The sequence below is a fragment of the Peromyscus californicus genome, unplaced genomic scaffold, assembly GCF_007827085.1.
Source record: "Peromyscus californicus insignis strain IS unplaced genomic scaffold, ASM782708v3 Scaffold_8__1_contigs__length_139910024, whole genome shotgun sequence".
Taxonomy (NCBI): domain Eukaryota; kingdom Metazoa; phylum Chordata; class Mammalia; order Rodentia; family Cricetidae; genus Peromyscus; species Peromyscus californicus.
The window spans coordinates 52,032,648-52,059,930 of record NW_026294606.1 but is presented as its reverse complement, the minus strand read 5'-3'; the positions used below and the strand labels follow the sequence as shown (position 1 = coordinate 52,059,930).

Here is a 27,283-nt window from a genome sequence, read left to right as displayed (position 1 = left end):
ACCAGTTTTCCTCTTGATTCCCATTAGGTAAAGCACAATCTGCGAGTACTACTAGAAAATGTACTGAGCCAACTACTCACTCATTCTTTCACTCCTGCTTTTATGATAAAACAGAATACATGTTCTTTCCAGGGAATACCATGACTTGTCCTTTGTTATACTTGAATTTTCACAGTGACTCCTTTAGTGAGCTAGCTTGGCTTATAGAAGGTTGGGTATCCAGTTTTCTGGGAAGGAGAAATTGAAAGCAGAGGACTTATTTATTCTACAGAAAGGGTGCCCAGGCCAACAAAGAACAAGACCCATCTCAGGCAAAGTCCTCCTTGATATCTGTCCCAGTAGGACTATAGCCATACACCTCTTGACTTTGAGTGTGCAGCAGTTGGATCTGAGCATGACAGTTGGAATGGGATGGCAGTTTTGAAATATAATCAAGCCTTATGTCTTCAATTAGTAGTCTATCTCTTTCCAGCTCACCCTCTCCATTGCTTTTCTCTTTTTTAAGAAGGTACTTGCGAACAAACTTGTGCAATCTCATGAATTAGTGAATCCCAAACACCTGTGTATTTTGCCTGTCTTGGCCCTTCTAAATGACTGCAAGGTATGTAGGATGTATGTAAATGGTTCTTCCTGAACACCTGGAAATTGAGACCACCACAGAACAAGCATCTGAGACATTTCCTTCTGACTATTGCCTAAAGCAAATGGAATTGATTTCAAGTGTGTTCTCATTATGCACCACATGTCACTGTCAGTGGCTTATTTGTCTGCCTTCTAAATAGATGAAGGGTGAGCCCCTGTACCTACCCCTCAGCTGGCTCCTGTGAGTGGTGCTTTTTTTTTTTTTTTTTTTTTTTTGGTAAAGAGCTTAAAGGCTCATAGGAAATCGAAATGAGCACATACAAATAGTAACAACATGGCAATAGTGTTCATTTATTGAGTGATTATTCTATGGCAGATGCTACGTTAAATAGTTCCCTGTGGTTGATATATTGTACACCCCAATAAACTTATCTAGGGGTCAGAGAACCAAACAGCCACTATATTAAACATAGCTTTAGGCAGTGGTAGCACATGCCTTTAATCCTAGCTTTCCGGAGGCAGAGATCTGTCTGAATCTCTGTGAGTTCAAAGTCACACTGGAGCCAGGCATGGTGACACATGCCTTTAATCCCAGGAAGTGATGGCAGGAAGCAGAAAAGTATATAAGTCGTGAGGACCAGGAACTAGAGCCTTGTTAAGCTTTTAGTTTTTAGCAGCAGTTCAGCTGGGACCCATTTGGGTGAGGACTCAGAAGCTTTCAGTTTGAGGAAACAAGATCAGCTGAAGAATTGGAGACGTGAGGTTGGATGTGGCTGGTTCTGTTTCTCTGATCATTCAGCGTTCACCCCAATGCCTGGCTCCAGGTTTGCTTTTATTAATAAGATCTTTTAAGATTCATGCTACAAGTTCCCTGTTAGGTAAGTGCTGCTGTGTTATTCTTTTATTTATTATAAAATGGAAGCTTAGTGACATTAATTCTGAGAGAAAAGAAGAAAGGCACCAGAACAGGAAGCAAGAGGAGATACAGGTAGCAAGCAGGTGTAGGGGTGCTACTAGGGCCCCAGCTTGTGGTTACTGAGAGGTGTGTTTGACAGCAGGCTTAAGTGGGGCTTGGCTGCAGTGGCAGTGGAAGATGGTTGGGCAGAGGTGGTTCATGGGCTTTGGGGAAAGGTAGAATCTGTCACACACAACAGATGTTCTCAGAAGAAATGGCATTGTAAAAGAATGACACAGAATGACTAAGGGCAGGGAGTGAGTGGGTGTACCTGACAAGGAGGGTTCCCATTGGGGAGAAGGTGCTGAGAGGGGCTAGGACTTGGGAGTTGTGATGGGTGAGTTGACTGGATGTGTATGAGTAGAGAGAATATCAGGCCATGGAAAGTCAGGTTAAGAGGAGCAAGGCAATACACCCAGAAAAACACTGGAGACTGGGTTCCAGGTCCTCAGACAGTGATCCTAAAATAGCAGTGCCTGTGATGGAATGAATGAGACATACCCTTTCTTTCTTTTTTTTTGGTTTTTCGAGACAGGCTTTCTCTGTGTAGCTTTGCGCCTTTCCTGGAACTCACTTGGTAGCCCAGGCTGGCGAAACATACCCTTTTAAAATAGGAGCTTGGGTTGAGGATAAAGCTCAGTGGTAGAATGCTTGCCCAGCATATGCAATGCTATGGATGTGAACCCCAGCACCACTGTAAGAAAAGAAAGAAAGAGAGGAAGAGAAAGAGAGAAAGAAAGAAAGAAAGAAAGAAAGAGAGAGAGAGAGAGAGAGAGAGAGAGAGAGAGAGAGAGAGAAAGAAAGAAAGAAAGAAAGAAAGAAAGAAAGAAAGAAAGAAAATGTTTTTTATCATTTAAACCCATAGCCTCATATTTATGGTCAGAAAGCATTTTGAGGAAACAGGGGCTTTGGTTCATGAGTTTTCCCTGGTCAAGTACACATGAGTCAGCTCCAGTAGTCATTGACATTGGCATCAGCCACATAGGAAAGAACATGAACTTGTTCTGCTTCCTCTTTGGGAATGGCAGGATGGGAGGAAAGAAATGCTAACTTTTAAATGTTCATAGTGAGAGTTGATGGCATAAAAGGCTGTAGTGTCATAATAGAAAATCACTTGAGATACTGCTATCATTGATCATTAACTACAATTCTGGAGAGCCATGAGAAGTGTTAAGGAAGGAAGTGGTAGCGACAGTGTTGGCTGTTCTGTGGTATTGATGGTCTCAGATGCTTTAGGTTAGCCACTTCTTTTGCATGGAGCTAGGCTCTGATAAGCCTGCAGCATTTGTTTGATTGAGGTCAATAAAATCAGTGTCTGAGTTTCAGTCTTAAAATTCTAAGCATTACATTTCTTTTAAGAATAATATGTAGCATTTATTTATTGTGTGTGCACACATGCCACCATGCATGTGTGGAAGTCAGAGAGTAATTTGAAGTCAATTCCTTCCTAACCTGTGGGCCCTGGAGATATAATTCAGGTCACAAAACTTGGCAGCAAGTGACTTTACCTGCTGAGCCATCTTGCTGGCCTACATTAAATTTCTTTATGGTTCTTTGGATAACTTTATGGGCATTAGCAGTTTAGGACACTTTATTAGCATCTCATTTAGATTTTGTTAAGTCTAAGTGAACAAAAACTTTGCATCCCTGACTTAGGTCTCACAGGACTGATGATTGTTTCTGATTGAGAGATACATTTGTTCAAGGTTTTGCTTGTAGAACAGTATGTGGAGGCTTGGTAAGAGCTCTATACTCCAGTGTTTGATACTGTGTACTAAAACAAATATGTATTTTTTTAAGATAAATAGGTGTGTGTGTGTGTGTGTGTGTGTGTGTGTGTGTGTGTGTGTGTGTGTGTGTAGAGAATATGTGAAGATTTTTAAAAGTTCTCGAGAGAACACAAAGTAATACTGGAGATGTCCAGAGAGACAAGGTAGTCAAGTGCCATAACCACATGTTTCTAATTGTGTGTGGATGTGGTGCTACAGCTCGGGGGAAACTGTAGCTAGAGTTTTCCTGCCTGGCCCACAGTCAGGACAAATATCTCTCACCTGCCAGTCCCACAGCCACTCAGACCCAACCAAGTAAACACAGAGACTTACATTGCTTACAAATTGTATGGCCGTGGCAGGCTTCTTGCTAACTGTTCTTATATCTTAAATTAATCCATTTCTAGAAATCTATACCTTGCCACGTGGCTCGTGGCTTACCGGCATCTTCACATGCTGCTTGTCATGGTGGCGGCTGGCAGTGTCTCCTCCCACCTTCCTGTTCTCTCAATTCTCCTCTCTGTTAGTCCTGCCTATACTTCCTGCCTGGCCACTGGCCAATCAGTGTTTTATTTATTGACCAATCAGATCATTTGACATACAGACCATCCCACAGCAGGAAACTGATTTGTTGAATGTGATACAAGAATTATATGTAGCTCATTTACTTTAATTTCTATTCCTAGGATAGTTCTTTACATGGAGTGGGCAACCAGAGGTGGTACATTTTGTTTTTGCATGCGGTCACAGCTTCCCTTGCCTAGGAGCCATAGCTTAGCTTCATGGTTCTACCTTCCTAGCACATGTAAGTCCACGGAAGAACAGAAAATCCCCTGGATTTGAAACAGAAAGAACACTATTGATGAGTAAGCTTTTCTGGGAGAGATGCCTTTGAATTCCACAGGACTGGTATGCCCAAGCTTGTTAAGATTTGAGGGTACTTCATGTATCAGAGGCTGGTACTTACAGAAGGAGGTAGTTAGGTGCCTCCTGGCTAAGGCCTAGCCTAATGTTGCACTCAGCCCTGTGACACAGCAGAGTGTAAGCATGTGCTCATACTTAGATGGTTCCCATCGGTGTTTTCTGTCCATGAGTACTAGATGATTTTCTCTTTTGTGGCTTATCAGCACATTATTGGACCTTCTGTGTCAAATTTAAGAATATATTATGAACCTGATTGGCAATGGCTGTTGGTGAATAAACCCAGAAGACACAAGCTACTGTATTTGGGATCAGAGCCACGTGTAAGACTTGAGCTTTCTGGATCATTGTGGATGGTGGAAGCTGCTAGATGCTAGGGAAGGAGTCCTGATTTTCAGGGCGTAAACCTAAGAAGGCATACCTGTAGAGGCCACATCAGCATCCTGTACTGTACTGGTGTTCATGTAGATGCAGGAGAAGGAAAGAGAGGAACTCGGTTTTTTGTTTGTTTGTTTGTTTGTTTATCAAAGTTAAATGCCTGGCATGAATACCACAAGGGAGATTGGTGGGGTTTTTTGTTTTGTTTTGGGGTTTTTTTTTTGGTGCACATTTTCAGAAGTATCACATAGTCATACAGTGGAGCAGAACAATACATATCATGGTGAGTATGAAGCAAAGAAATGGTAAAACAGGAAGAAGCTAGCCATATATGTAGCTCCCAGGACCCATTTTCAGTTACCTGCTTCTAACTAGGCCCTACCTCTTACCTTTCTTCATATCCAAATAATACTTTCATATTATGAATACATCAAGAGATTAACCAACTCAATTGAAATTCTCTTGCATTTTACTTATGGTCAGATTTATATCCTGTATTCTGGGGAGGAAGACCATGGAAGCTAAGATCCCTTCTTATTACATCAGAGGTACATCCATCTACACATTAAATGAGCAAGGATGTTGACCTTCACCACTAGTTTAAGGTCACATTTGCTAGGCTTCTTCATTTAATACTAACTTGTTATCTTTAATACTGTACTGTGTTTGACAAAATTGAAAGTTTCTTATTATAGGAGATAGCACTTCAACCCCAAATGGACATTTACCCAACTAATTTTCAGGCATATCCACAAAAATTTAATATAAAGATCTGTAGGAATGTTATTTAGAAAAGCCCCAAACTAACCAACATGAGTGAATGGATAAAGAACCCACTACATCCATATAGCACTATACTGTTCAACTATAAGAAGGAATAAACTTTCTAACAATACAAGTACAGAGATGGAAGAAGCCACTTTAAGAGACTGCATATGTTGTATAGTTTTGACATTCTGGAAAGAGTAAAAATGAGAGACTATAAATAAATCAGTCTGCTTCCATTCTTAAAAATGGTCTTTGCTATGACTTCTATATATGTTGCATTATGATCCTCAAGCATGGCTATACATGAGAAAAGCTGTTGAGGATAAACATAGAAAGGACCTAAGTTGTCAAAATGAGGCAAATTAGTGGCAGTTTTGTATATGCAACATGGCTTCTGGAACAAGTTAACATTAAGTTCAGAGTTAAAACAAATGTATATAACTCTCTCTCTCTCTCTCTCTCTCTCTCTCTCTCTCTCTCTCTCTCTCTCTCTCTCGTGTGTGTGTGTGTGTGTGTGTGTGTGTGTGTGTGTGTGTGTGTGTGTGTGTGTGTGTGTTTAAAAGCAAGAGCTCACAGGATTCCCTTGAGCTGGTTGTAAGATACCTTATGTGGGTTCTGGGAATCCAGCTTGAGTCCTCTGAGAGAGTAGCAAGCACTGTTAATCATTTAGCTACCTTTTAGCCCCAAATTATCTCTTTTTAAGAATCATGGATGATTTTGACCTATTGCATTTTTACTGTTGTTTGTTTTTGAGATGTTCTCATATAGTTCCCAGTAGAGAAGTTACCAGGTCTTAAACTTGCTGTGTGGTAAAGATGATCTTGAACTTCTGATCCTCCTGCTTCTACTTCCAAAATACTGGGATAATAGGCAGATTCTTACTAGTCCTAGTTTGTATTGTGCTTGGGATTGAAAAATACTACTCTTGCTGTTGTTTTAACAGACCATTTCCCATTGAGAATGCTTCTCAGAAGATGCTTATGTCACCAGATATCTACTCATTCTGCTTTCACCTAGCAGAGATGGTGGTCACTGCCTTGTTGGGGAAGGCAAACATGGAGCCTGAGCCATCTTGAGCTGAACCTGGTTCTGACACCTTTCGTGATTTGATTACAAATGTGCAAAGTACTCCGAGCTTTAGTTTCCTATGAAGAAAATTAACAATTCTGATGTGGCAGGTTGTCAGATTCCTGTGAACACATGTAAGATGCTTGACTCCAACAAGTGGGAGCTAGATTCTTCAAGAGCATGTTGAGATGGGTGATTGCTGAGTTAACTGTCTTTGACATCAGTCTTCATTCATGTAATCTGTATTTATTCCTTATTACTCAGTGGTAAGATTTCTACCTTACCGGGGTGTTCCTTGTCTGTGGGGTACTAATGGTAATGGTTCTTCCAGAATGGTGTGGTTGGGGAGATTAAATAAGCTAATACATTCAAGTCCTTGTCTAGTGACAGCTGTGTGGGTGTGATTTGTATCACCGCCTACTCTATACTTTGAGTGTAAGGAAAATCCTGATAGTATGATGAAAACATCGTTTTTCTTCAAAGCTAAAGCAAGTGTGTTCCTTGTTCTGATGTTTCTGAACATTACTAAAACAGAAAAACATCACTTGAATAAGCTTTTTCAGGGAAAGGGTGAGTCCACTGTAACTGGGAGGCCTGAATTGGTTAGTCAGGTTAATCTCCATTTGAACCTCTCTTGTCTATGCACTAGTTACGTGGCTACCTCTTTTCAAATTCAGGTAGCTATAGAAGATAAGTTTTGAGCCGGGCGGTGGTGGCGCACGCCTTTAATCCCAGCACTCGGGAGGCAGAGGCAGGCGGATCTCTGTGAGTTCGAGGCCAGCCTGGTCTACAAAGTGAGTTCCAGGAAAGGCGCAAAACTACAGAGAAACCCTGTCTCGAAAAACCAAAAAAAAAAAAAAAAAAAAAAAAAAGAAGATAAGTTTTGTAAATCTCACTATTATGGTAACAAAGATGTCTTAAGTGTGTGTGTGTGTGCATGTGCATGCAAATTCTCATATGTGTACTGGAGATTGAATCCATGACCTGTCCTGTGTATAGGAACCATGACTAGACCCTTCCACTAGGCCCTTCCACCCCCTGAGACTTCTGTAGTTAGCTTACAAATGAGAGGGGCAGGGTAGAACTGACCTGTTGAATGAGATTGACATATTTACTGAAGAGTATATAGGTGTGTTCACACAGCTTTGCCATCTGAGTATTTTTTCAAAATGGGGCTCCATATAGAGGCAGGCAGTTCCATTCCTCCACTTCATCCCCCAGGGCTGATGAGTGTTTTGGGGGGATTAGGGCTCTAGGAAAGATGTTCATCAGCTACTAGGCAATAGCAGCAAAATTGAAGCTATATGTACTCACCCATAACTACTTTTCTATTTTCATCACTGCTTAACCTCTAATCCTTTCTTAGGCTTCCTCCATTACTCATGTCTCTGTTGTGCCCCTTCAGTGTCTTTTGCAAGAGGATCGTTACAGGTACTTTCCTTTCCTACATTTATTTTTCATCGCTGTTCTCTCAGCTAACAATTTTAGGACAACCCAGTGCATCTTGGCTTTTTTTTTTTTTTTTTTTTAAGCACAAGTTACTCTATTTAGAGTACTATACTATAGAAACATGACTGAAAAATATAGAAAAAAATGATGAGCTTTGCTTGTAAGTCATGGTTTCAGCCTTTAGAGTCAGTCTGTTTTTGAACTTCCTGAATTATTTCATGGAGTCCTTCAAAAATGTGCTTTGAATTAGTATGTGTACTTATGCACATGCATTTGAGTGTCTTCTAGGTCTTGGGGAGGTGAATGTGCTCACTGAAGGGCAGGCTTTCTCTTCACATCTTTTGCTTCTATTTCCAGGTATATTTAGTGTGATGGTGTGGGATAGCCAACAGGCTGTGTGGTTGCTTTCTTTTTCCTTTTCATGTCCTAAAACGCAATGGTTCCCAATGCTCTATGCTTTACAAGTAATTATGGCACAGGGTTAATGAAGTATTTTAGGAGCTTAAAGTGTGAGCTGAATTATTTTACTATTCTTTTTCTCTTTCTTATGAAGTTCTTGGCTCCAAGTTACTACAGCCCAGCTTCTTAAGTGCTCTAGTCAGGTTGGCCTGGCATTTCTCCTTGAGGAAGAATTGACAGTTTGTTACCTGAGAGGATGTTAGTCTACTTATGCACATCCCAACACACATTTATGAATTACTAAGAAGTTAATAAGAAGTGATGCTATAGAATATATGTTATTTCTGATTTAAAATGTTCATACCTCCATATGCACATGTCTATACATGCACATTTCTTTCACCCTGTGGTCTTAAGGTGGTTAGCCAATGAGCTCCAGGGATCTACCTGTCTATGCACCCACTCTTCCCTCAAGGCTTAGGTTACAGTCCTGTACCATCGTTCCTGGTTTTATATGAGAGTTTTGGGGATCTGAACTGAGGGTCTGCTTGTGCAGCAGACACTCTACTGACTGAATCATCTCTCCACCTTATTTATTTATTTACCTATTTGTATTTGCTTGGTGTTACTTTTTTCCTCATTCATATAGTTTATTTATTTGTACTTGGATATGGGTACTTCAGAATTTTCTACATATGTATTAATTAGTTATGTTTTCAGAATCTAATTTGTGTGGTAGCTGCACCACACTACATCCTCACCAATAGTGTGTAAGAGTTACTTTCCCCACCTCCTCAGCAACACTTGTTGTCATTTGTTTCTTGATTATAGTCCTAGTGACTGAGATGATATGGAATTGCAAAATAGTTTTAATTTGTATTAAATAATCTTTAACCATAATCTTTTAAAGTTGAACATTTTAAAAATGTTTATTAGCTATTTGAATTCCTCTTGAAAACTTTGTTTCTTTCATTGGCCAGTGTTTTGACCAGTTTATTTTTTCTTGTTTATTTTTGAGTATCTATGTTTTGTGAACTCTAGATATTAATCCTTTGTGGTGGAAAATATTGTGCACCCTAATAAACTTATCTGGGGTCAGAGAACAGAACAGTCACTACATATAGAGGCCAGAAAATGGTGGCACACGCCTTTAATCCTAGCATTCCAGAGGCAGAGATCCGCCTGGATCTCTGTGAGTTCAAGGCTACACTGGAAACAGCCACGTGTGGTAACAAGAGCCTTTAATCCCAGGAAGTGATGGCAGAGAGCAGAAAAGTATATAAGGCATGAAAACCAAGAACTAGCCTGGTTAAGCTCCAGGCTTTCAAGTAGCAGTTCAGCTGAGATCCATTTGGATGAGGACTCAGAAGCTTCTAGTCTGAGGAAACAGGATCAGCTGAGGAATTGGCAAGGCAAGGTAGCTGTGGCTTGTTCTGCTTCCCCGATCTTCCAGCGTTGACCCCAGTACCTGGCTCAGGTTTGTTTTTATTAATAAGACCTTTACGATTCGTGCAACAATTCTTAGTTGGAAAAAATTTTTTTCTGTTCACTTAATTGTCTTTTAATACCCAATGATCTCTTAAAACGTTGGTGGTGATAGGGCCAGGTTTATTAATTTATTGCTTGTGCTTGATGTTATTTTTTTCTCCTCTACTTGTACATCAGCTTTAGTTAGTGGCTTTCATTTCCAGACGGTCAGTAATCTTCCCTCTTTGATCTTGGGTGAGAAGTGGATGGTAGCCTTCCACAGTTGCCTACTCATCTCTAAAATCTGCGCCTTATAACATGTGATTTCATTTCCACCCTCTCTTCATAGTTTTCTTTTTAAATCCATATCTTGTAAGGTCAACTCTGTGTGAATCATACACATTTTTATTATGCTTATGTACAAAGTACTTAGTTACTTCATCAGAGTGTACTTGCCAGTGTTTAATTGGATGTTTGTTGGCCTTTGTGCATATATAGTTTGAAAATAACTTCTTGCCAGTTAGTAATTTAAACCACCCCCCTTTTTTCTGGTGTGATAGGGATTGAACCCAAGACCTTGTACATACTAGACAAATGTTCTACCACTGAGCTTCACCCCGCTCCGGTTGTTACTCTATTAATTATACAATTTGTAGAAAATATTTTCAAATGTTCCAAGTTCTGATGTTCAGTTCATTTAGTTTCTTTTTTGTTTGTTTATTTTAGTGGCTTATGCTTTTGATTCCATTTGTGAGAATTATTTGCCTACTCCAAAGTTGAGGTGATTTCATAGTTGTGTTTTCTATTTAGGTTTGACATCTATTTTAATGTTGTATAAGGCATGGAGTTTTTCTTTTTAATATATTTTCCAATTTTCTACTGACATGTTGAAGAGGCAGGCATCCCTTCTCTACCTAACTCAATTTGTACCTTTGTTAAAAATAAATTAGCTGAATTTGTGTAGGTCTACTTCTAGACTTCTCTGCTTTTCCATCTGTTTCTTTGCTGATACCATATTGTTTTGATTATTGTAGCTTTATAGTAAATATTAAAATTGGGCATTGTGAGCCCACACCAAATTTATTACACTGGGGTGTGTGTGTTTTAACTTTTAGAATTAGCTAGTCTGTATCTCCCAGAAATCCTCCTGGGACTTTTATTGGATATATCTATTTAAAGTAGTAGACCAATTTAGAAAAATTTCACATTTTTCTATGTTGTCTTCTAGTCTTTGCATAGTTATGCCAATTTATGTAGATCTTAGACTTTCATCAGCTTTTTATCATTCTCAGCATATGTATATATCTTGTACCTATTTTACAAATTTGTTAGATATGTATGTGCTTTGTTCTTCATATAGTGAGTGTAATGAAACTATATTTGTATTTTTTTGTATTGTTAAAATTTTTTATTTATGTGCATATATGGGTGTGTCTGTATGAATGTATGACACATATGTACAGGTGCCCGTGATGCCAGAAGAGGGCATCAGATCTCCTGGAGCTGGAATTACAGGGAGTTGAGCCTTCTGATGTGGTGCTGGGAAGTGAACTTGAGTCCTGTGGAAGAGTGACAAGTGCTCTTAATAGCTGAACTATCTTTCCAGCCCCAATGATATTTTTAATTTTGTTTCTCAATAATTGCTAGCATATTGAAACTGAATTTTACTTTGTATGCTGTGACCTTGCTAAGCTTAGTGATTTGATCTGGAAATTAATGTTGCCCAGTCCCTTGGGTTATCTTTTGTAGGGTTTAGGTATTATTGATTAGGTATTCCTCTTTCCAATTATTATTATTATTATTTTTGCTGTTTACTATCTCTTTCTTTAGATGTGTGCCTTTAGTATGGTACAAGCTTTGATTTTCATTTTATCCACATGTTAACCTTTACTACTATATACTTACTGACTGCACATGACATATTTTCATTTGTATTTTTGTTTAGTTGAAAATATCCTTTCTTTGAGAAGCATAGTCGTGTAGCTCACTTAAATCTCATTTTACATTTTTATCAAAATGTGAATTCCTTGCCAGGTATATTGGAGTATGTCCATGATATCAGAACTGACGCAGCTGAGTGAGGAAGATTTTTTGAAACTAGCCAAGGCTGCATAGGAAATTCTGTTTAAGAAAAAGCAAAGTATTAAAATTGATGCAAATCTATGTCCTGCATTTACTTCATAATATTTTTACATTCTCTACCTTGACCAGAAAATATTAATTGAGGGCTGGAGAGATGGCTCAGCGATTAAGAGCACTGACTGCTCTTCCAGAGGTCCTGAGTTCAATTCCCAGCACCCACATGGCAGCTAACAACTGTCTGTTAACTCCAAGATCTGACACCCTCACACAGACATACATACAGGCAAAACACTAATTTATATAAAAGAATAATAAATAATTTTTTTAAAAAAAGAAAATATTAATTGAATTATCAAGCATATGGTTGGTGTAGGGTTTACTATTGATATAAAAGCAATTTAACACATGGGGATTAGAATATAAGTGGCATGAGTGCACAGTGGTCTTGTGTTTTGCTTTTGTTCTGATATTAATATCTGAAATGGTACCTGACATGTAACAATTTGCTGTGTATTTTGGGGTTCTTTTGCTTGAGTTTTGAATTAAATCCTATTGCAACTTTTAGATGAGTCTCCTCACTTCTTTGAAATGGTTCTTTATCCAAATTACTTGGCATTATGACCACATGTTGAAAGCTATATTAGTACTCTGATTTAGACTTTGGCCTTTAATCTTTTATTCTTATTTTAAAAGAGGGCCTTCAACCTGTTCTGTAAAGTATTTTCAATTTCCCATTGAGAATCCACAGTTGGGGTTATACTGCTCATTCAAATATCACTTTAACTAGTGAGTAAGATTAAAATTCATAGTTATGGTGATGCATTGTTTTTTGTTTGTTTTTCCTGCAGTGGGAATACGTGGTCCCAATACATGTTGCTTTATAAATGTGCTCTCATATACAGTACAGATTTTTGATTAAGAAGCAATGAATCAGAGGCCAGGTAAAAGTGACTTCTATCCCAGCATATACTGGAGGTAGAGACAGGTGGATCTCGGTGAGTTTGAGGCCTTTACATAGTGAGCTCCAAGCCAGCTAGGGCTATGCCATGAGACCCTGTTGTAGCTAGAGTTTTCCTGCCTGGCCCACAGTCAGGACAAATCTCTCTCACCTGCCAGTCCCAAGCCGCTTAAACCCGATCAAATAAACACAGAGACTTATTTTGGTTTCAAACTGTATGGCCGTGGCAGGCTTCTTGCTAACTGTTCTTACAGCTTAAATTAATCCATTTCTATTAATCTATACCTTGCCACGTGGCTCGTGGCTTACCGGCATCTTTACATGCTGTTTCTCATCATGGCGGCTGGCAGTGTCTCTCCGACTCAGCCTTCCACTTCCCAGCTCTATTCTCCTCCTTGTCCCGCCTACACTTCCTGCCTGGCCACGGGCCAATCAGTGATTTATTCATTGACCAATCAGCAACACATTTGACATACAGACCATCCCACAGCACCCTGTCTCAAAACAAAAGCATAACCCGCCCCCCCCAGCAAGTTATTCATGGCAATGTATACTGTAATTCTAGCAGTCTCACTTGAAAAGTAGAGGCAGGAAGATCAGGCATTCACCATCATCCTTGGGTATGTACCTAGGCCAATGTGGACTATTTGAGAGCCTGCCACTCCTTGCCTCAAATATAAATTCACAATGGAACAGATATTTCTTGTAACTCCTAATATAGTATTTCAAACAGTATGTTTTTACTGTCCACCTTTTGAATGAAATATATTGCTAATCTTTGCCTCTTGAAAAAGGGTGGGAATATATTTAGATAGGATGTTTCTAATGCTGAAATTTATACTGTCACAGTTATTGCTTTTTAATTAGGTAGTGAATTCATTAAAATTTAATCAGGTATATATTTTGTGCCAGGAATTGTCCATCTGTTTTATTCCCAATAGAAAAAGCTATTTTGGGCTTTGGGATTGACTTTGAGCCTAGATGCCTTGGTGTATGTGCTGAAGGATTTCCTGCACCTCTCTGGTTTCATAAAAAGTCACAATTGTACAGACTTCCTGCCATCATGTGAGCTTGTTAGATACATCTTCTTGTACGTTATTAACTGCCCCTCCAAAAATGTCCCCAAGCCCCATAACTGCAAATCTTTTCAAGATTAGGCCATTATTTTATTATTATTAAGAAATTATTAAGAAAAAGGGAACATTCTGTATTTAAAACCTATAAATGGGAGATCTTATGGAAAAAGGCATTTTGTGTATCTGCCTTTATGGACTATTTGCTTAGGAAAATCATTGGAGTCTTTAACTTAGCATCACTCTATTTTATTTTTACCCTTAAAAAGGTTTTGAAACATTAAGTTTGACTTAATCTTTTAGCAAGCATGAATTGATAGTGTCAGTGTCTGTATCCTTTTCTGTACTCTATTTATTGACAGGTCCATAGTGTAACTATGGATATTTATTGAATGAATGAATACGCTCTGGATTATTTCTATGGCATTTGGATATTTTTATGTAAAATAAGCATGAAGATAAAGTTTCTTGGAGAAAGGCCAGGTTAAAGCAGCAATACCTTTTTGTGTATCTGTCAATTGTGGATATGTTAAGTTGTAGTCATTTCCTCTTGTCACATGTTTAGATTTCTCAAAGTTCAGCACTATTCTTTGGGTATGGTACTTGATAACATGTGTTGGAGGAATTGAAAGCTGTGGTGGTTTCATGCCTCACGGGAGAGAAGCTGGGACAAGGAGCTTGGCTGTTTTCTCCATGCTTTGGTGGACTGAGTGTTCCTACACAGAGACCACCCTCGAGGCCCTGCTTGCATATCAAGAACCTGATACCTAGGGAGCCTACAAGGGGAATTTTGTATGCATTACCAGGGTGTTGCTAAGCATGTAAAGATGACAAGGTCTGACTGCCACATCCTGGTTGAGTAAAAGATTTGGGGGGTGGTGGTAAAGCTGTGGCCAAGTGTAGATAAATTTCCAAATTGTCTTATTAAATAAAAACACGAAGCCAGATGTAAGGGTGAAAGCCTGAGAGAGATCAGGGAAACAGGGAAAGCCACAGCTAACCTTACCTCAACAACTCTGCAGCTTCCAAATGCAACTTACTTCCTGTCTACCAATGCCTATATGCCTTGCTGTTCTGCCATCTGATTTGTTCTGTCTTTCCAGCTACATCACTTCCTCTCCCTGCCCAGTTCTATCACTTCCTGTCTATTTGTATAGACCTCCAGACCTCCATGGTTAACTACTGTTGGAATTTAAGGCGTGTGCCACCACGCCTGGCTCTGTTCCCAGGGTGGCCTTGTACTCATAGAGATCCAGACAGATCCCTGCCTGCCAGGTGATAGGATTAAAGGCATGTGCTAACATTGCATGACTTCTTTGTTTACTTATAATGGCTGTTCCTATTCCTCTGCTCTCCAGGCAAGCTTTATTTATTAAAGCACAAATAAAATATCACCACATTTCAGCACAGATAAAATATCACCATAGCCAAGGCTTACTTATACTTACCTAAGTACCTATGGCATTTACCTATGTAGCCTGGGTAAATAATGCTAAGAGACTTGGTTTACAGGCACTTGGTTTAAGTACCATCAGGACTTAGAGGCCAATGAGGTTCAGAGGTTCTAAGAGTTGTTCTGTCAAGAAATGTGTTGTTAAAGCTGAGACTCTCGTCTCTTGTATTGGATAACTGATTAAGGGTTCATCCCTGAGAGAGGCTAATTCTCCCTCACTCAGTGGTCATTAGTTGTCTATAGTTCTTTGTCTAGGGGTTGGACCCCATGAGTTCTTCCCCTTTTGATACTGTCATTGTTAGGTCTTATTTAGTCAGCCATTTCGAGGAGTCACAGTCTCACAGCAGACTTCTTGGTACTCTGACTTTTACAAGGAAAAAGACCTTCCCCTTTCTCTGGCACTTGTTCTTTTGTTGAAAGTGGAGCACAAGCAGCCTCTCTTAAAGTACCTCTTGCAATTGGAGTTTTAGACAGGCAGAGAGAGAGAGAGAGAGAGAGAGACAGACAGGAGGAGAGGAGAGCAAAATGTCACAGGAAATTTACAAAAGGAGGAGCACACAGAGTAGCAAACCTGTGAGTGAGCTTGAACCTGATTGGTTAAAGTCAAATGCTCACCACACTGTAGTATAGTTAAAAGATGTGCCGGATTGTGATGGCTTATGCCTTTAATCCCAGTACTCAGGAAGCAGAGCCAGGTGGATTTCTGTGAGTTTGAGGCCAGCCTGATCTACAGAGCGAGATCCAGGACAGGCACCAAAACTACACAGAGAAGCCCTGTCTTGAAAAAACAAAACCAAAACAAAAAATTAGATGTTTACCCCCTTTCAGCAATGTTCCCTGCTGTGTTGTAAATGTGTCTATTGGGGACTGGGTTTCCCATGATCTTTTGATCTCTGCATTGTGTCAAGTTGTGGTTTTCTATAATGGTCTCCATTGTCTGTAAAAAGAAGCTTCTTTGATGAGGGGTGAGAGCTACCTTTTAGAATTTTGTTAGGAATTAGGCTGTTCTAGTTAAGTAGCAGTAGTAGGTTCCTTTTGAAAAAAAAATTTAAGACTTATTTTTATTTTATATATATGAGTGTTTTGCCTCATTTATATCTGTGTACCAGGTGTGTTCTTGGTGCCCACAGATGTCAGAAGAGGGTGTCAGATTCTCTGAGACTAGACTCCCATATGATTGTGAGCCATCATGTGAGTGCTGGGAATCCAACCCAAGTCCTCTACAAGAACAAGTACTCTTTCTTAACCATTGAGCCATCTCTCTAGCCCTGTAGATTCTCTTTTTGATTAAAGAAAGTATATCCAAATCTCTGTAAATATTAAAAAAGTGATGCTTGTTTATAGAATTTTGTGCAAATTACTGCAGCAGTTTTCCATAAAGCTATCAATTAAAAATCTTCTGGACTGACTCGGCCACTGGATGTCTCAAGGACCTTGTTTAGAGCCCCTCTTGTCAGGGTTGGGGAGATGGTCAGTGAATAAAGGCTTGCTGTGTAAGCATAGCAGCCACCTGTAATCCTAGGGCTAAGGAGGTAACAATGGGATTCTCAGAGCAAGCTGCCTAGCTAGACTAGTTGAGTGTGAGAGCTGTATGTATATTAGGTCAAAAACTATTGACAAAGATACCAGTGTTAATCTCTGGCCTCCACATGTATGCGTGCATGCACACACATGCACACACATTCATACACACATGTATACATAATACACACACACACACACAATAAGTAAAAGAAAAAAATGAAAGAACCTCTTTTGTTCTAACTTCTTCAGGAACCTTAAGCATTAGTACTGTTGGTGTAGCAACTGTGCAAGTTACTACAAACTCAGCCTACTATTCTTAACCTCACCAACCCTAATGATATATTGAAATAGCTTTATTGGAATTCTTACCCTTAAGATCTTTAGTGATTGGGTTGGAATTACTTCTCAGTCACATAGACACTTATCTTCAAGCCTTCTATCAAGTAACTGAACTTGTCCTTTGGTTGAAAGTGAAGTACATGCTGCTTCCCTAAAGTACCTCTTATAACTGGAGGTTTAGACCTATCAAAGAGAAATGTCACAGGAGACCTACAAACGGTTAAACATGAAGAGTAGTAAACCTGTAAGTGGTTTGAGACCTGACAGACTAAAGTAAAATAACACACAGTAGCATATTTAAAATATGTTTCCTTTCTGCTTATGTCATTAACTAAATGTTGGGGAGAACATTATGATAATTCACTTACATGCACACAGAAGTTTCACATCCTGTTCATCTGTAGTGTTTGAGAATGTTTTTTCTTTCCTCTGCATATTTGAGTGAGCTTTGATAATTTTCTCATTTTAGCACAGGTGTTAATGTCCTCTGTTACCTTATCTTAAAGTGTCTTTAAGAAAGGTAAGTTTCTGAGTTTTACATTGGGAATATGGTGTGAGTGTGAGAACTCTGTAATAAATAGAATAGTATAGGTAATAATAAAGGGAAGATGTGCTAAAGTGTGGCTTGATATGACCAATAATCAAGAAGGTAGAAGATGGGCCTTTGTGACCCTTTGAGGAAGGGACCATTGTCATAGCAGTGAGAGGCTTAGATAGGCCCCATGTTTACATTCCTGTTCTTGAAACCATCTCTCTGGCTGATGAGTGCAGATGCATGGGGGAAGCCTGAAGGTGCTAAATCTGTAAGCAGGGCAGACTGTGTTCACTTTTCCATTCTTGAAAGAGATGTCTGTGTTATCTTGAAAGAGATGTCTGTGTTAATGGGGATGTCTGCAAGTGCTAGTTGTGTAGAGAGGACAGGCTTCTGGACAAGGCAAGCAAGGAGCAGCACCTAAAGATGGCAGTAGCACCAAAGAAAAACAGGATTTTAAGTTTCTTCAGAATTCCTAGTAGTCAGGTAGCTTTTTTTTTTTTTTTTTGTTTTTTTGTTTTTTGTTTTTTGTTTTTTGTTTTTCGAGACAGGGTTTCTCTGTGTAGCTTTGCACCTTTCCTGGAACTCACTTGGTAGCCCAGGCTGGCCTGGCTCTGCCTCCCGTGTGCTGGGATTAAAGGCATGTGCCACCACTGCCCGGCACAGGTAGCTTTTCTTTGTCCTCTGTACCCTGAAGGGGTTGTTTCTGTCACCAATATAGTCATGTGGTTCCCTTTATGCTTATCACTTGCTAGTGTACCTGGCACATATCTTCCTATTGTAAGATAAGTCATAAGTTTAATTATGTCATAGCTAACTGAAATATTTGTTGAAATTTTTTTTTAAAAAATGTGTGTATGTGCCTGTTTGTGTGTGTGAGTGCAAACACACATGTACCAAGGCAGGCATGTGTGGATTGGAGTACAACTTCAGGTGTTGGTCCTGGACTTCTGCTTTGTTTAAGACAGGTTCTATCCTGTTTACTGTTACCCATACCAGGCTAGTTGGTCTGTGAGCTTCTGGAGATTCCCTGTTTCTATGTCTTATCTTACCATGGGAGTACTGAGATTATAAATGGGTGCTATTGTATTTGTGACTTCTGGGGTGTTTGTGACTTCTGGGGATCCAGACTCAGGTCCTCATGCTTGTATGACAAATAAGTACTTCAACCTCTGAGTCATCTACTTGACCCCTACTTTGAGATTTTGCACATGCTTTTTCCAGCACCAATAGGAAGTTGACATGTATAACCTCTCTTATCAGTAAGAACAAAAAGACACCAGGTGGTCCACCAAGTACTCTAGGTTGAGTGCTGGTTGCTTTGGGTGAGAAGAGTCCCCAGGTCTGCCTGCTTCTGCTACCAGAGCAGGTGAACAGTGCATGTAAAAGTTGTCATGAGTGATAGTTTCTTTCTGGAGAAAAGCTTATCACAGAGCTAAAACACACATTTTGAACAAGAGAACTGGAGCCTTTGTGCCTCTTAAAGCTGTATAAAATAGTTGACTAAAGAAAGGAGCCTTAGGAAGCTTCTGACAACCATAAAATTCCAAACATGGAAATGATGCCTTTGTTATACAAAGCATTCGTTCCAGCATTAAATAATAAAATAAACTCTCAACACCAAAAATGGAAATGATCACTGTTAAACTTGTCTGTTTACTCAGAACTAATCCCAGCCCTGAAAGTAGCTCAGTGGTACAGGTTTTATCCTTGAGAACCAAGGGACTCTCCAAGATTTCATGTCTAGAGCTAGGAAGCAATTAGGTTGGCTCTGCACCAATTCCTTGGGGTCAAAGTTTGCAAACTTGCCTTGTGTCCACAATGACATATGCTCTTTGGTCACTGTAATTTTTGCATTTGCTGGACCAACTGTTACTTTTCTGACTTGAATTTATTTTCTCTGAAACACTATTCTGCAAAAATAAAAGGATTCTTCCAGTAGGGGAAAGAAAAGAAAAATGGTATCTTCTCTCAGAGTGTTTTCTTCCTGTTGGGGAGAGAAAAGAAAAATTGTATCTCCTCTCAGAGTATTGTTTGACCTCACGTGGTTTTTGCTTCTATTTTTCCTCTGTAAACTTATGATTTGTTTATTAATCTCTCCATTGTATTTTTGTAGTACTGGGGATTAAATTTAGGGCTTGGACATGCTAGGCAAACACTTCATCACATAGATGTATTCTCAGCATTTGCTTCACTTTTTATTTTGAAATAGAGTCTTTACCATGTGTAGCTCAGGCTGGCTTTGGACTTGTTATCCTCCTGACTCAGCTCCCGGAGTAGCTAAAATTCTAAGCCTGCCACCACCACCAAGCCCAACTGAATCGCTTTTCTTTCTTAAAATAAAAAAAAAAAAAAATTATACTGCTTGAATCTGAAGTATTGGAGAATTTAAGAACAGGGAGCATTTTTCTTGAAATTGATAGTTGTTTCAAGAGATCACTTTTAATTTATCCTTGCTGAGGTTAAAATTTCTGCACTGACTTTCATACTTTATTATTTGTGCTTATGAGTATCTTGGGTATTAAAATATGGAAAGTATGCTATTTTTGAAATTTTCTGTGGAAAATAAGCAATTCTGTGGTTCAAGGCTTAATGTGAGGAACCACTTTTTAAAGGAGGAAAACATTTAGAATCACATTTAGAATAAACATTTAGAATCATTTAGAATACACATGTACAATCAGCAAAATTCTTTATCGCCTAAGAAGTTTCTATTGATTGGAGTTGACTTTCAAAATAGCCTTGGATGGTATTGGCTTTAGTTTGCAAGTTAAAGGAATGTTAGCTAACCTGCTGTGGGGTGGTATGCCTTGTAATAAGAGATAGAAAATGAAGCCTTGCTTAGCAGTATGAGCTGAAGATTTGCTTCCTTCGTTTTGTAACCTTTCCTCTTTGAATTTATGTGGTGTTATCCTCAAAGCTGTATGTATAGCACAGACCCACTGTGGGAAGCAGAGAAAAGGGGCAGCCAATTGGCTGTTGAACCTGAACTGATATAAAATGGGATAAAATGGGAAACCCTATGTACTTTGCAGAGAGCCTGTGCTTCCATGGTGACACTAGAGCATTGACAGGGGTCAAGCCTTGAACAGAAGCCACGGAGGTGTCTAGAAGGAAGATGTTTGCAAAATCTACTATTTACTATATGTCTGTCTCTGTCATTTGTCTGTCAACCAGTTTCTTCATACTGTCTTTCCTATTTTTATCCATCATTTATTAATAATCTGTTAATTTACCTATTTTATGTATCAGTGATCATCTGTCTGTCATCTACTATAATGTATCTGTTCCGCACAGATGATAATCTGTAACTATTTATCTGTAACTTCATTAGTACAAAAATCATTGGTTTTGGAAAGCTACATGACACAAAAAGCTCAGTTGGAAAGTTTGCTGTAAATTTTCAGGGAGAGTTAGTCATAATCTGTCTGCTGAACCTCTGACTACCAGATGCTTAAGTAGTTCTGGGTTTAGAAAAGAGTAATGGTATTTTTAGCCCTGATGCTTTGGGACCATGAATGAGTCTAATCTCAGTGCTACAGATGGTATCACAATTTTTGAGCACTACAAGTTGACCTACTGTTTGCCCCCCCCCCCCCCCCCCCCCCCCGCCCGACAGGTTTTCTCTGTATAGTTTTGGTGCCTGTCCTGGATCTTGCTCTGTAGACCAGGCTGGCCTTGAACTCACAGAGATCCGCCTGCCTCTGCCTCTTGAATGCTGGTATTAAAGGCGTGCCCCCCCATTGTTTGGTATATTTTAATAACAGAGTTAGTATGGATTTTCCCCTCTGCCCTCTGCCCCACCAGTCACCAAACAGTTAATCATCCCCATGTCTGTACTGATTGTCTGTGCTGCTGCCGCTGCCAATTATATCTTTGTCAGAGATAGACATTGGTGTTTCTCACTGTCTCTTACTGTGTGAATAAATTGATCACTTCATAGTCCTAGAGTAGGAAAATAGTGGGGTCAACACTGAGTTCTGTAAAACATGGGCTCTTTCACAAAAGCTCAACACTCTGGTTTTCAGGATAAGCCATATGTAAATATATGTTACACAGATGCAGCACAGACAAGTATTCCAAGGTCTTAATGGAAACTGGATAGTCATCATCTATGCTATGGTCACTCAAAGCCTGAAAGTGCTATACTCCTTGGGTAGGGATTGGGAGGAGTCAAACAGGAAATTGTTTGTAGGATTGTTCTCTAGAGATGAAAATGTACAGAGCCATTTAAAGACCTGGGTAAGAAGATGCCCAGACAGGAAAGAATCTACTAGCAAAGTCAGGAATGCTATTGTCTCTTTCTGGGACAATGTCTATCCCAGTTTTGTCCAGAGTACAGGGAGCAGTACTTGGTATGGTTATAATAGGAAAAAATATTGGAATTAAGGATATACTTTTCTCTATTTCTAAAGTCTGAGTCAAGAACCATAAATAGTATTTGTGCCTTGGTTTTCCTCTCTAAAATCAGTTGTTAGGATTAAAAGGGACTGCTTAGGACATTTGGGACATAGTCCTTCATAATTTTCTGTAAAGAACCCCCAATACATAAATGTAGCTTTGCAAGTGACATAGTTTATTGATAATGGAACAGGCTGTCAGCCACTGAATCCTTTTAAAAGCACAGACCAGAGAGCTTCCATTGGCCTACATGACAGTGGCTACTCTGAGTGACAGGTAGACATCATTCTGTAATGTCTTCCTTCACTCTCTCAGGCTCGGAGGTGGTGGTCACCTGGAATTCTTAAGTATCCTCTATGGGGATGCTCAGTTGTGTTTGTTTGTTTGTTTGTTTGTTTTGGTTTTGTTTTGTTTTGAGTCTAGGAGGGAATTCAGGGCTGGGAGAAAAAAAATATGTCCTTAGATCTTGTTAGCCTTAAAGCAACCAGAACTTTCCAAAATAAGACCAAATCTGAAGTAAGAATTCAAAGTTCAGTTCTTTTAAGTTGACCTACAGTAAAAATCAAGGAAGAGTGAGTACCCTCTGGCTTTTAAGTATTCAGTTGAGAAATTAATGAAACTTGAGCTGAATTTTGGGTGTAATCAACATGTGAATTGATTCTGAGTTTACCAGGACAAGAATTTGATGGTAGGCTTATCAAAGCAGCTACTCAATCTGGACATGGGCAGTAGCTGGAACAGTGCAAAGACAGCATCTTGCCTGAGGCCCAAATGAGGTCCTCTTTACTGGGGGCTTTCCACATGCAGCCTTACTTGTTCTCCTTATTCCTTTTCATTTTCCTATAGGCCTGCCTTCTTCCCTTTAATTTAGCAGGCGGTGCTTTGGGTTTTGTCTCAGCCAGAGACAAGACGGATTATGTAGCATTACAATTAACATGAAAACAAACTTCTTCAGTTGTAATGGTATGTTTAAAGAATGATTACTGTTAGTAAAAGCTGTTGCTTGTTAGTCAAGGTTACTATATCCCCTGTGGAAACAGGCAGTAAAGCAACTGCTTCTGTAGTGCTCTTGATTTGCCGTTTTGGGGATTTCTCAAGAAGCTGTGTATATGGGATGGGAGGTTGTTGCCTTTCTAGGACAGAGGCTCTACCTTTTCTCTGAGTAGGAATGAGATGTTTAGGTTAGCCAGAATGGGTGCCAGTGTTCTTCCTCATTTCTTTTTACTGTCAGGAATGTTGAAGTGGAGCAGTAAATCAGGTCTCCTCTGATTACTGGTCCTAGACTCTTGCTCTAAACGTCACAGAACTAGGCACTACAGAGTTTATTTTGTTTACAAACTATTTTATTTCTTCAAAGCCAGACATTTCTCTCTATCTTGTAGTGCTGCAGGTACAGGCAACTGTAGAAAGAAGGCAAAAGCAAATTTCATAGCCAGCCTGTAATACATTACCCCATTCCCTTATTTTCCTGGTCAATCACAAGAATATGCTAGACTATGCTAACATGCCTGTAGTGTCTGTGGTGATGAGGAGGTGAGATGAGGGGGAGCAGTTATAAGAGTAATGCAGCAGCTTCAGTGATACACAGCTGATGGTTGAGGTTGTAAAGTATAGCCAGATATGATGCTGGCTTAATCTTTGTGTAACATTTATACAGACTCCATTATTCATAATGGTGTAATAAGATACATTTAGCATAAAATCACTTAATAGTTGATAAGGGAATGTGTATTTCATATCTCTCTACTGCTTTATGGCTCACATTTAAATACTGGTCATACATTGTTTTCTAACCTAAGCAAAGATGTATAGAACAGCTTTGAGTAATAGAATCAGCCCTCAAATTTGTAAGGTAATATGGCAATACTAAGCATGTATCATTAGAATAAGCTAATTTACCAACTTGACTATATATAGTAAGACTTATTCTTTGGTTTGCTTTGTTTTCATAGATGTTCAAATCTTTTTTTCTCTTTGAAGAGGTAGGTTAGAATGCAAGGAATAAAAATCTGAAACATGCTCAAAAAATTGAAGGACAAAATCAATTTTATAACCCTTTCCAAATTCAAGGACAAAGTATGTGGTGCATATGCTTGAGTGCTTGTGCGCTTGTGCACATGTCTACATGTGTGCACATTTTTTTTTCTTTTTAAAAGTGAAGGACAAAATTAGCATTGTGTTTTGGAGCTTACAGTTAGGAAAGACTATAATGTTATTTTGCTTGTGTCCTTAGTGACCTGACCGCCTTTGACTTCTGTGTATGAATCTTTGGCTTTATCATTTGAATTCTTCTTTGAACAATGAATGTCTTTTAAATCTCCATGGGCCCCGTGTTCTTTTGCTTGGTTTTATCTAATGCTTTCTTTTGTCTTAAGTCTTTCTTTCTTTCTTTTTGTTGTTGTTTTTTAAAAAACACCTTAGCTGTTTAAAGTCCTTGTGACTGACATGTCTGATTAGAAAATAAACCTCATTAATGAAAGGCAATGCCTGTTTGTAATGGTGTTGCCAGCTTCCCAGCCCAGACAGTTGTCCATTCCATTGTTGATTAAGTTAATGAGAGCACCTGAAGATTGAGCAGGCTTGATGCGCCTGCAGACGTGAATAAAATTGCACAGATCTAATTTTGGGCCCTCAGGGTGGAAACCCAGCCAGAAAGGGCCAGAGATGAGCATGTATTGAGCAAATGAGTTTTTATATAACAAGAATGCCTATGATTTTCTTTTTTCTTTGTTTTGGGTGAAGGAAAAAGTTAAAGTAAATGATACACAATAATTCCTTTATAAATCTCTAATTATAAAGCAAACAAAGATAATCACAGTTACAAGTGTTGGTAAATTTGTCATACTCCATTAAATGACCAACTCTATCCATTAAAACTATCCTAAATGCTTTCTTTTTTCCCTTCTCTTACAGGTGACATTACACAAAAGGGGTATGAAAAGAAGAGGTCAAAATTAATTGGAGCCTACCTTCCCCAGCCTCCAAGTACGTAAAACTTGAATAGTATAAACTGTCTAAATTTAAAAGTTAATAACCACATTTGAAAGAGGCTTTTCCTTCACTCTGGAACCTGCCTGAAGAGTGCACACTTGACACCTGCATTCTCTACAGCCAAATTCTTTGTATAATTACTCAAAGATTTTGTGAATATTGAAGGCATATGTGACTTTTCTATAAATAAACCTAATACAATTTAATAGATATTTCATCTGTTGTTGTCTTTGAAACACTGTAATTATAAAAATAGGAGCATTTGTGGTTTAAACATGATTTTTGACTTGATGAGTTAATTATTGCTAATGATTATGGTTTAACTTAATGCAAGATTTGACCATTAGAAAATATTGTGGTAGTCTGACTCAGAGGATATGATTGTAAAGGTTTGGTGTTTTTAGAGATGGTGTTAGAATATGCACTACCTGTACTTGCAAAATACAAGATATATTTCCTGCCACTGTTGTGTCATGTGTGGCTTTGGAGAATTTCTGTACTTGCGCTAGGTTGTACAGATTTTAAGAAAAAGAAAATGGAGGTACATTGGCATTCCAGCATGAATTCCCTGTGTCAGCTCAAAGGGAATCAACTCAAAGGGAATGCAAGCAATATCCTTCCTCAAGGTAAAATGCTAGTAACGCACATGTTAAAGGTAAAAACTGAAACTGCAGTTTCTATGGATGAAACAAAACTAAGAAGCTTAAAGTGCATGTGTATAAACCCCATTTCTATTCCCTCCAGGATGTGACCCCCCCCCCCCCCAGTGTTATAGAATTGACATGGCAAAAAAGCTCTACGGCTACTGAAATTAATGTCAGGAGTCTGCTGTGCTTGTAGTTCTGCTGGTTATGTCTTTTCCTGCAATTTTTAAGGAAGTTGGTTTAAAAGTGGTCCTGTGTGTTAGCTGAGAGACTGATTTCTTGTGGTCTGGCTTGTGAAGGGAAGAAGCATGGTTTTATTTGGAAGAAGAAAAAGTAAATAAACAGGTAAATGGTTTAAGGGCAAGTGTTGGGGAAGGTATTTCTTCACCTTAGCCTCCCCTTGTGTGATTGTCAGAAAGGCCAGGTCACTTGATGTCTATGTCTGCCCTGTCCTTGAGGAAGGCTACTTCGTTCATTTGACAACACTGTTGGATATTGATTTGGCATACCAAATAAAAATGAAAAAGGAGCAGTTACTGGCTTACCTGGGATGTTCTGTAGCCTTCACTGGACCGAGTCTGGCTGGGGGCAGAGGGTTTCTGCACCAAGTGGAGCCTTTGGTGGTCTGTGTGCTGTTTCTGCATGGGGTCGGCAGCTCTGCTCAGCGCTGTAACAAATTTAAAAAAAACTAAAGTCTGAATTAATTAGTTTTTTTTCAACTTGTTACAGCAGCGAATGGAGCTGCCGTGGTTCGGTGTAGACTGCAGCCCGGTGAAGGCGTACCGAGGAGACCGTTCCGCTCTGCCCACATCGGGGTGTGCGACATCCGAGAAGCTGCAGCCAGGGAGCGGGCGGCCAGTGCAGCGGGGAATCGGCCTCTGTTTTACTTTCGTTTCGGTGAGCCCTGCATCCCTGAGAGAGACCAGCCCCCAGGGAAAAGGACAGTTTTGGAAGCCTTTCCCCATGTATAGGGCTGACACCGAAGGCACCAGAGGTTCGGTCCCCCAAGAGAATACCTACCATGCTCATTGGGCTCAGAATTTGCATGCATGGATAATGACTGTCCCAGAATCGGGGTCCTTTCTACATTTGCTGCTAATTTGGAATGTTCTCTCTACAATTCGTGGTCAACTGGCTCTTCCAGTACAAAGACCTTAAGAAAGGATGCATGCCCAGTGATGAGTTTTTCCCCCTTAAAGTTGTTGCACTGTTTTGTCTTAAAGCCAGACACCTAGGAAGAGGATGAGTAATTAAATCTTGAGCCCTGACATGGGCGAAAGGGAGAGACTTTGAGACCTGCATGCTCTCGTACTCCTATCATCAAGGATCAAAGTGTTAGGTTTCTTCAATAGAAAGACAAACGTAATCTTAGAGTAGGTGGTTTTCAGGTCAGGGTCCTTCTAAAAGGTTTGGACCATTTTTTTGAACTTAGGAAATTCAAGAAGCAGAAGGATGACTTTATGTACTCTTTAGTAGAATAAGAACATTTAAAACAGGAGCATATGTATTTGTAAACTGTATTTAAAACAG

At 39.4% G+C, this 27,283-nt stretch overlaps 1 protein-coding gene across 6 annotated transcripts in view; it reads left to right on the top strand.

The window, feature by feature from the left end:
- The window catches only part of Dip2c (disco interacting protein 2 homolog C), a 438,929-nt gene that overhangs the window by 216,226 nt on the left and 195,420 nt on the right, over positions 1 to 27,283 (top strand). For 4 of the 6 annotated variants that reach the window (XM_052729331.1, XM_052729329.1, XM_052729330.1 and 1 more), the window contains exons 2-3: positions 25,032 to 25,103; positions 26,483 to 26,650. In XM_052729331.1, coding sequence (XP_052585291.1) covers positions 25,032 to 25,103; positions 26,483 to 26,650 — 240 coding nt within the window. The remainder of the gene's footprint in view (positions 1 to 25,031; positions 25,104 to 26,482; positions 26,651 to 27,283) is intronic. The other 2 variants (XM_052729332.1, XM_052729333.1) reach the window with 1 other exon arrangement.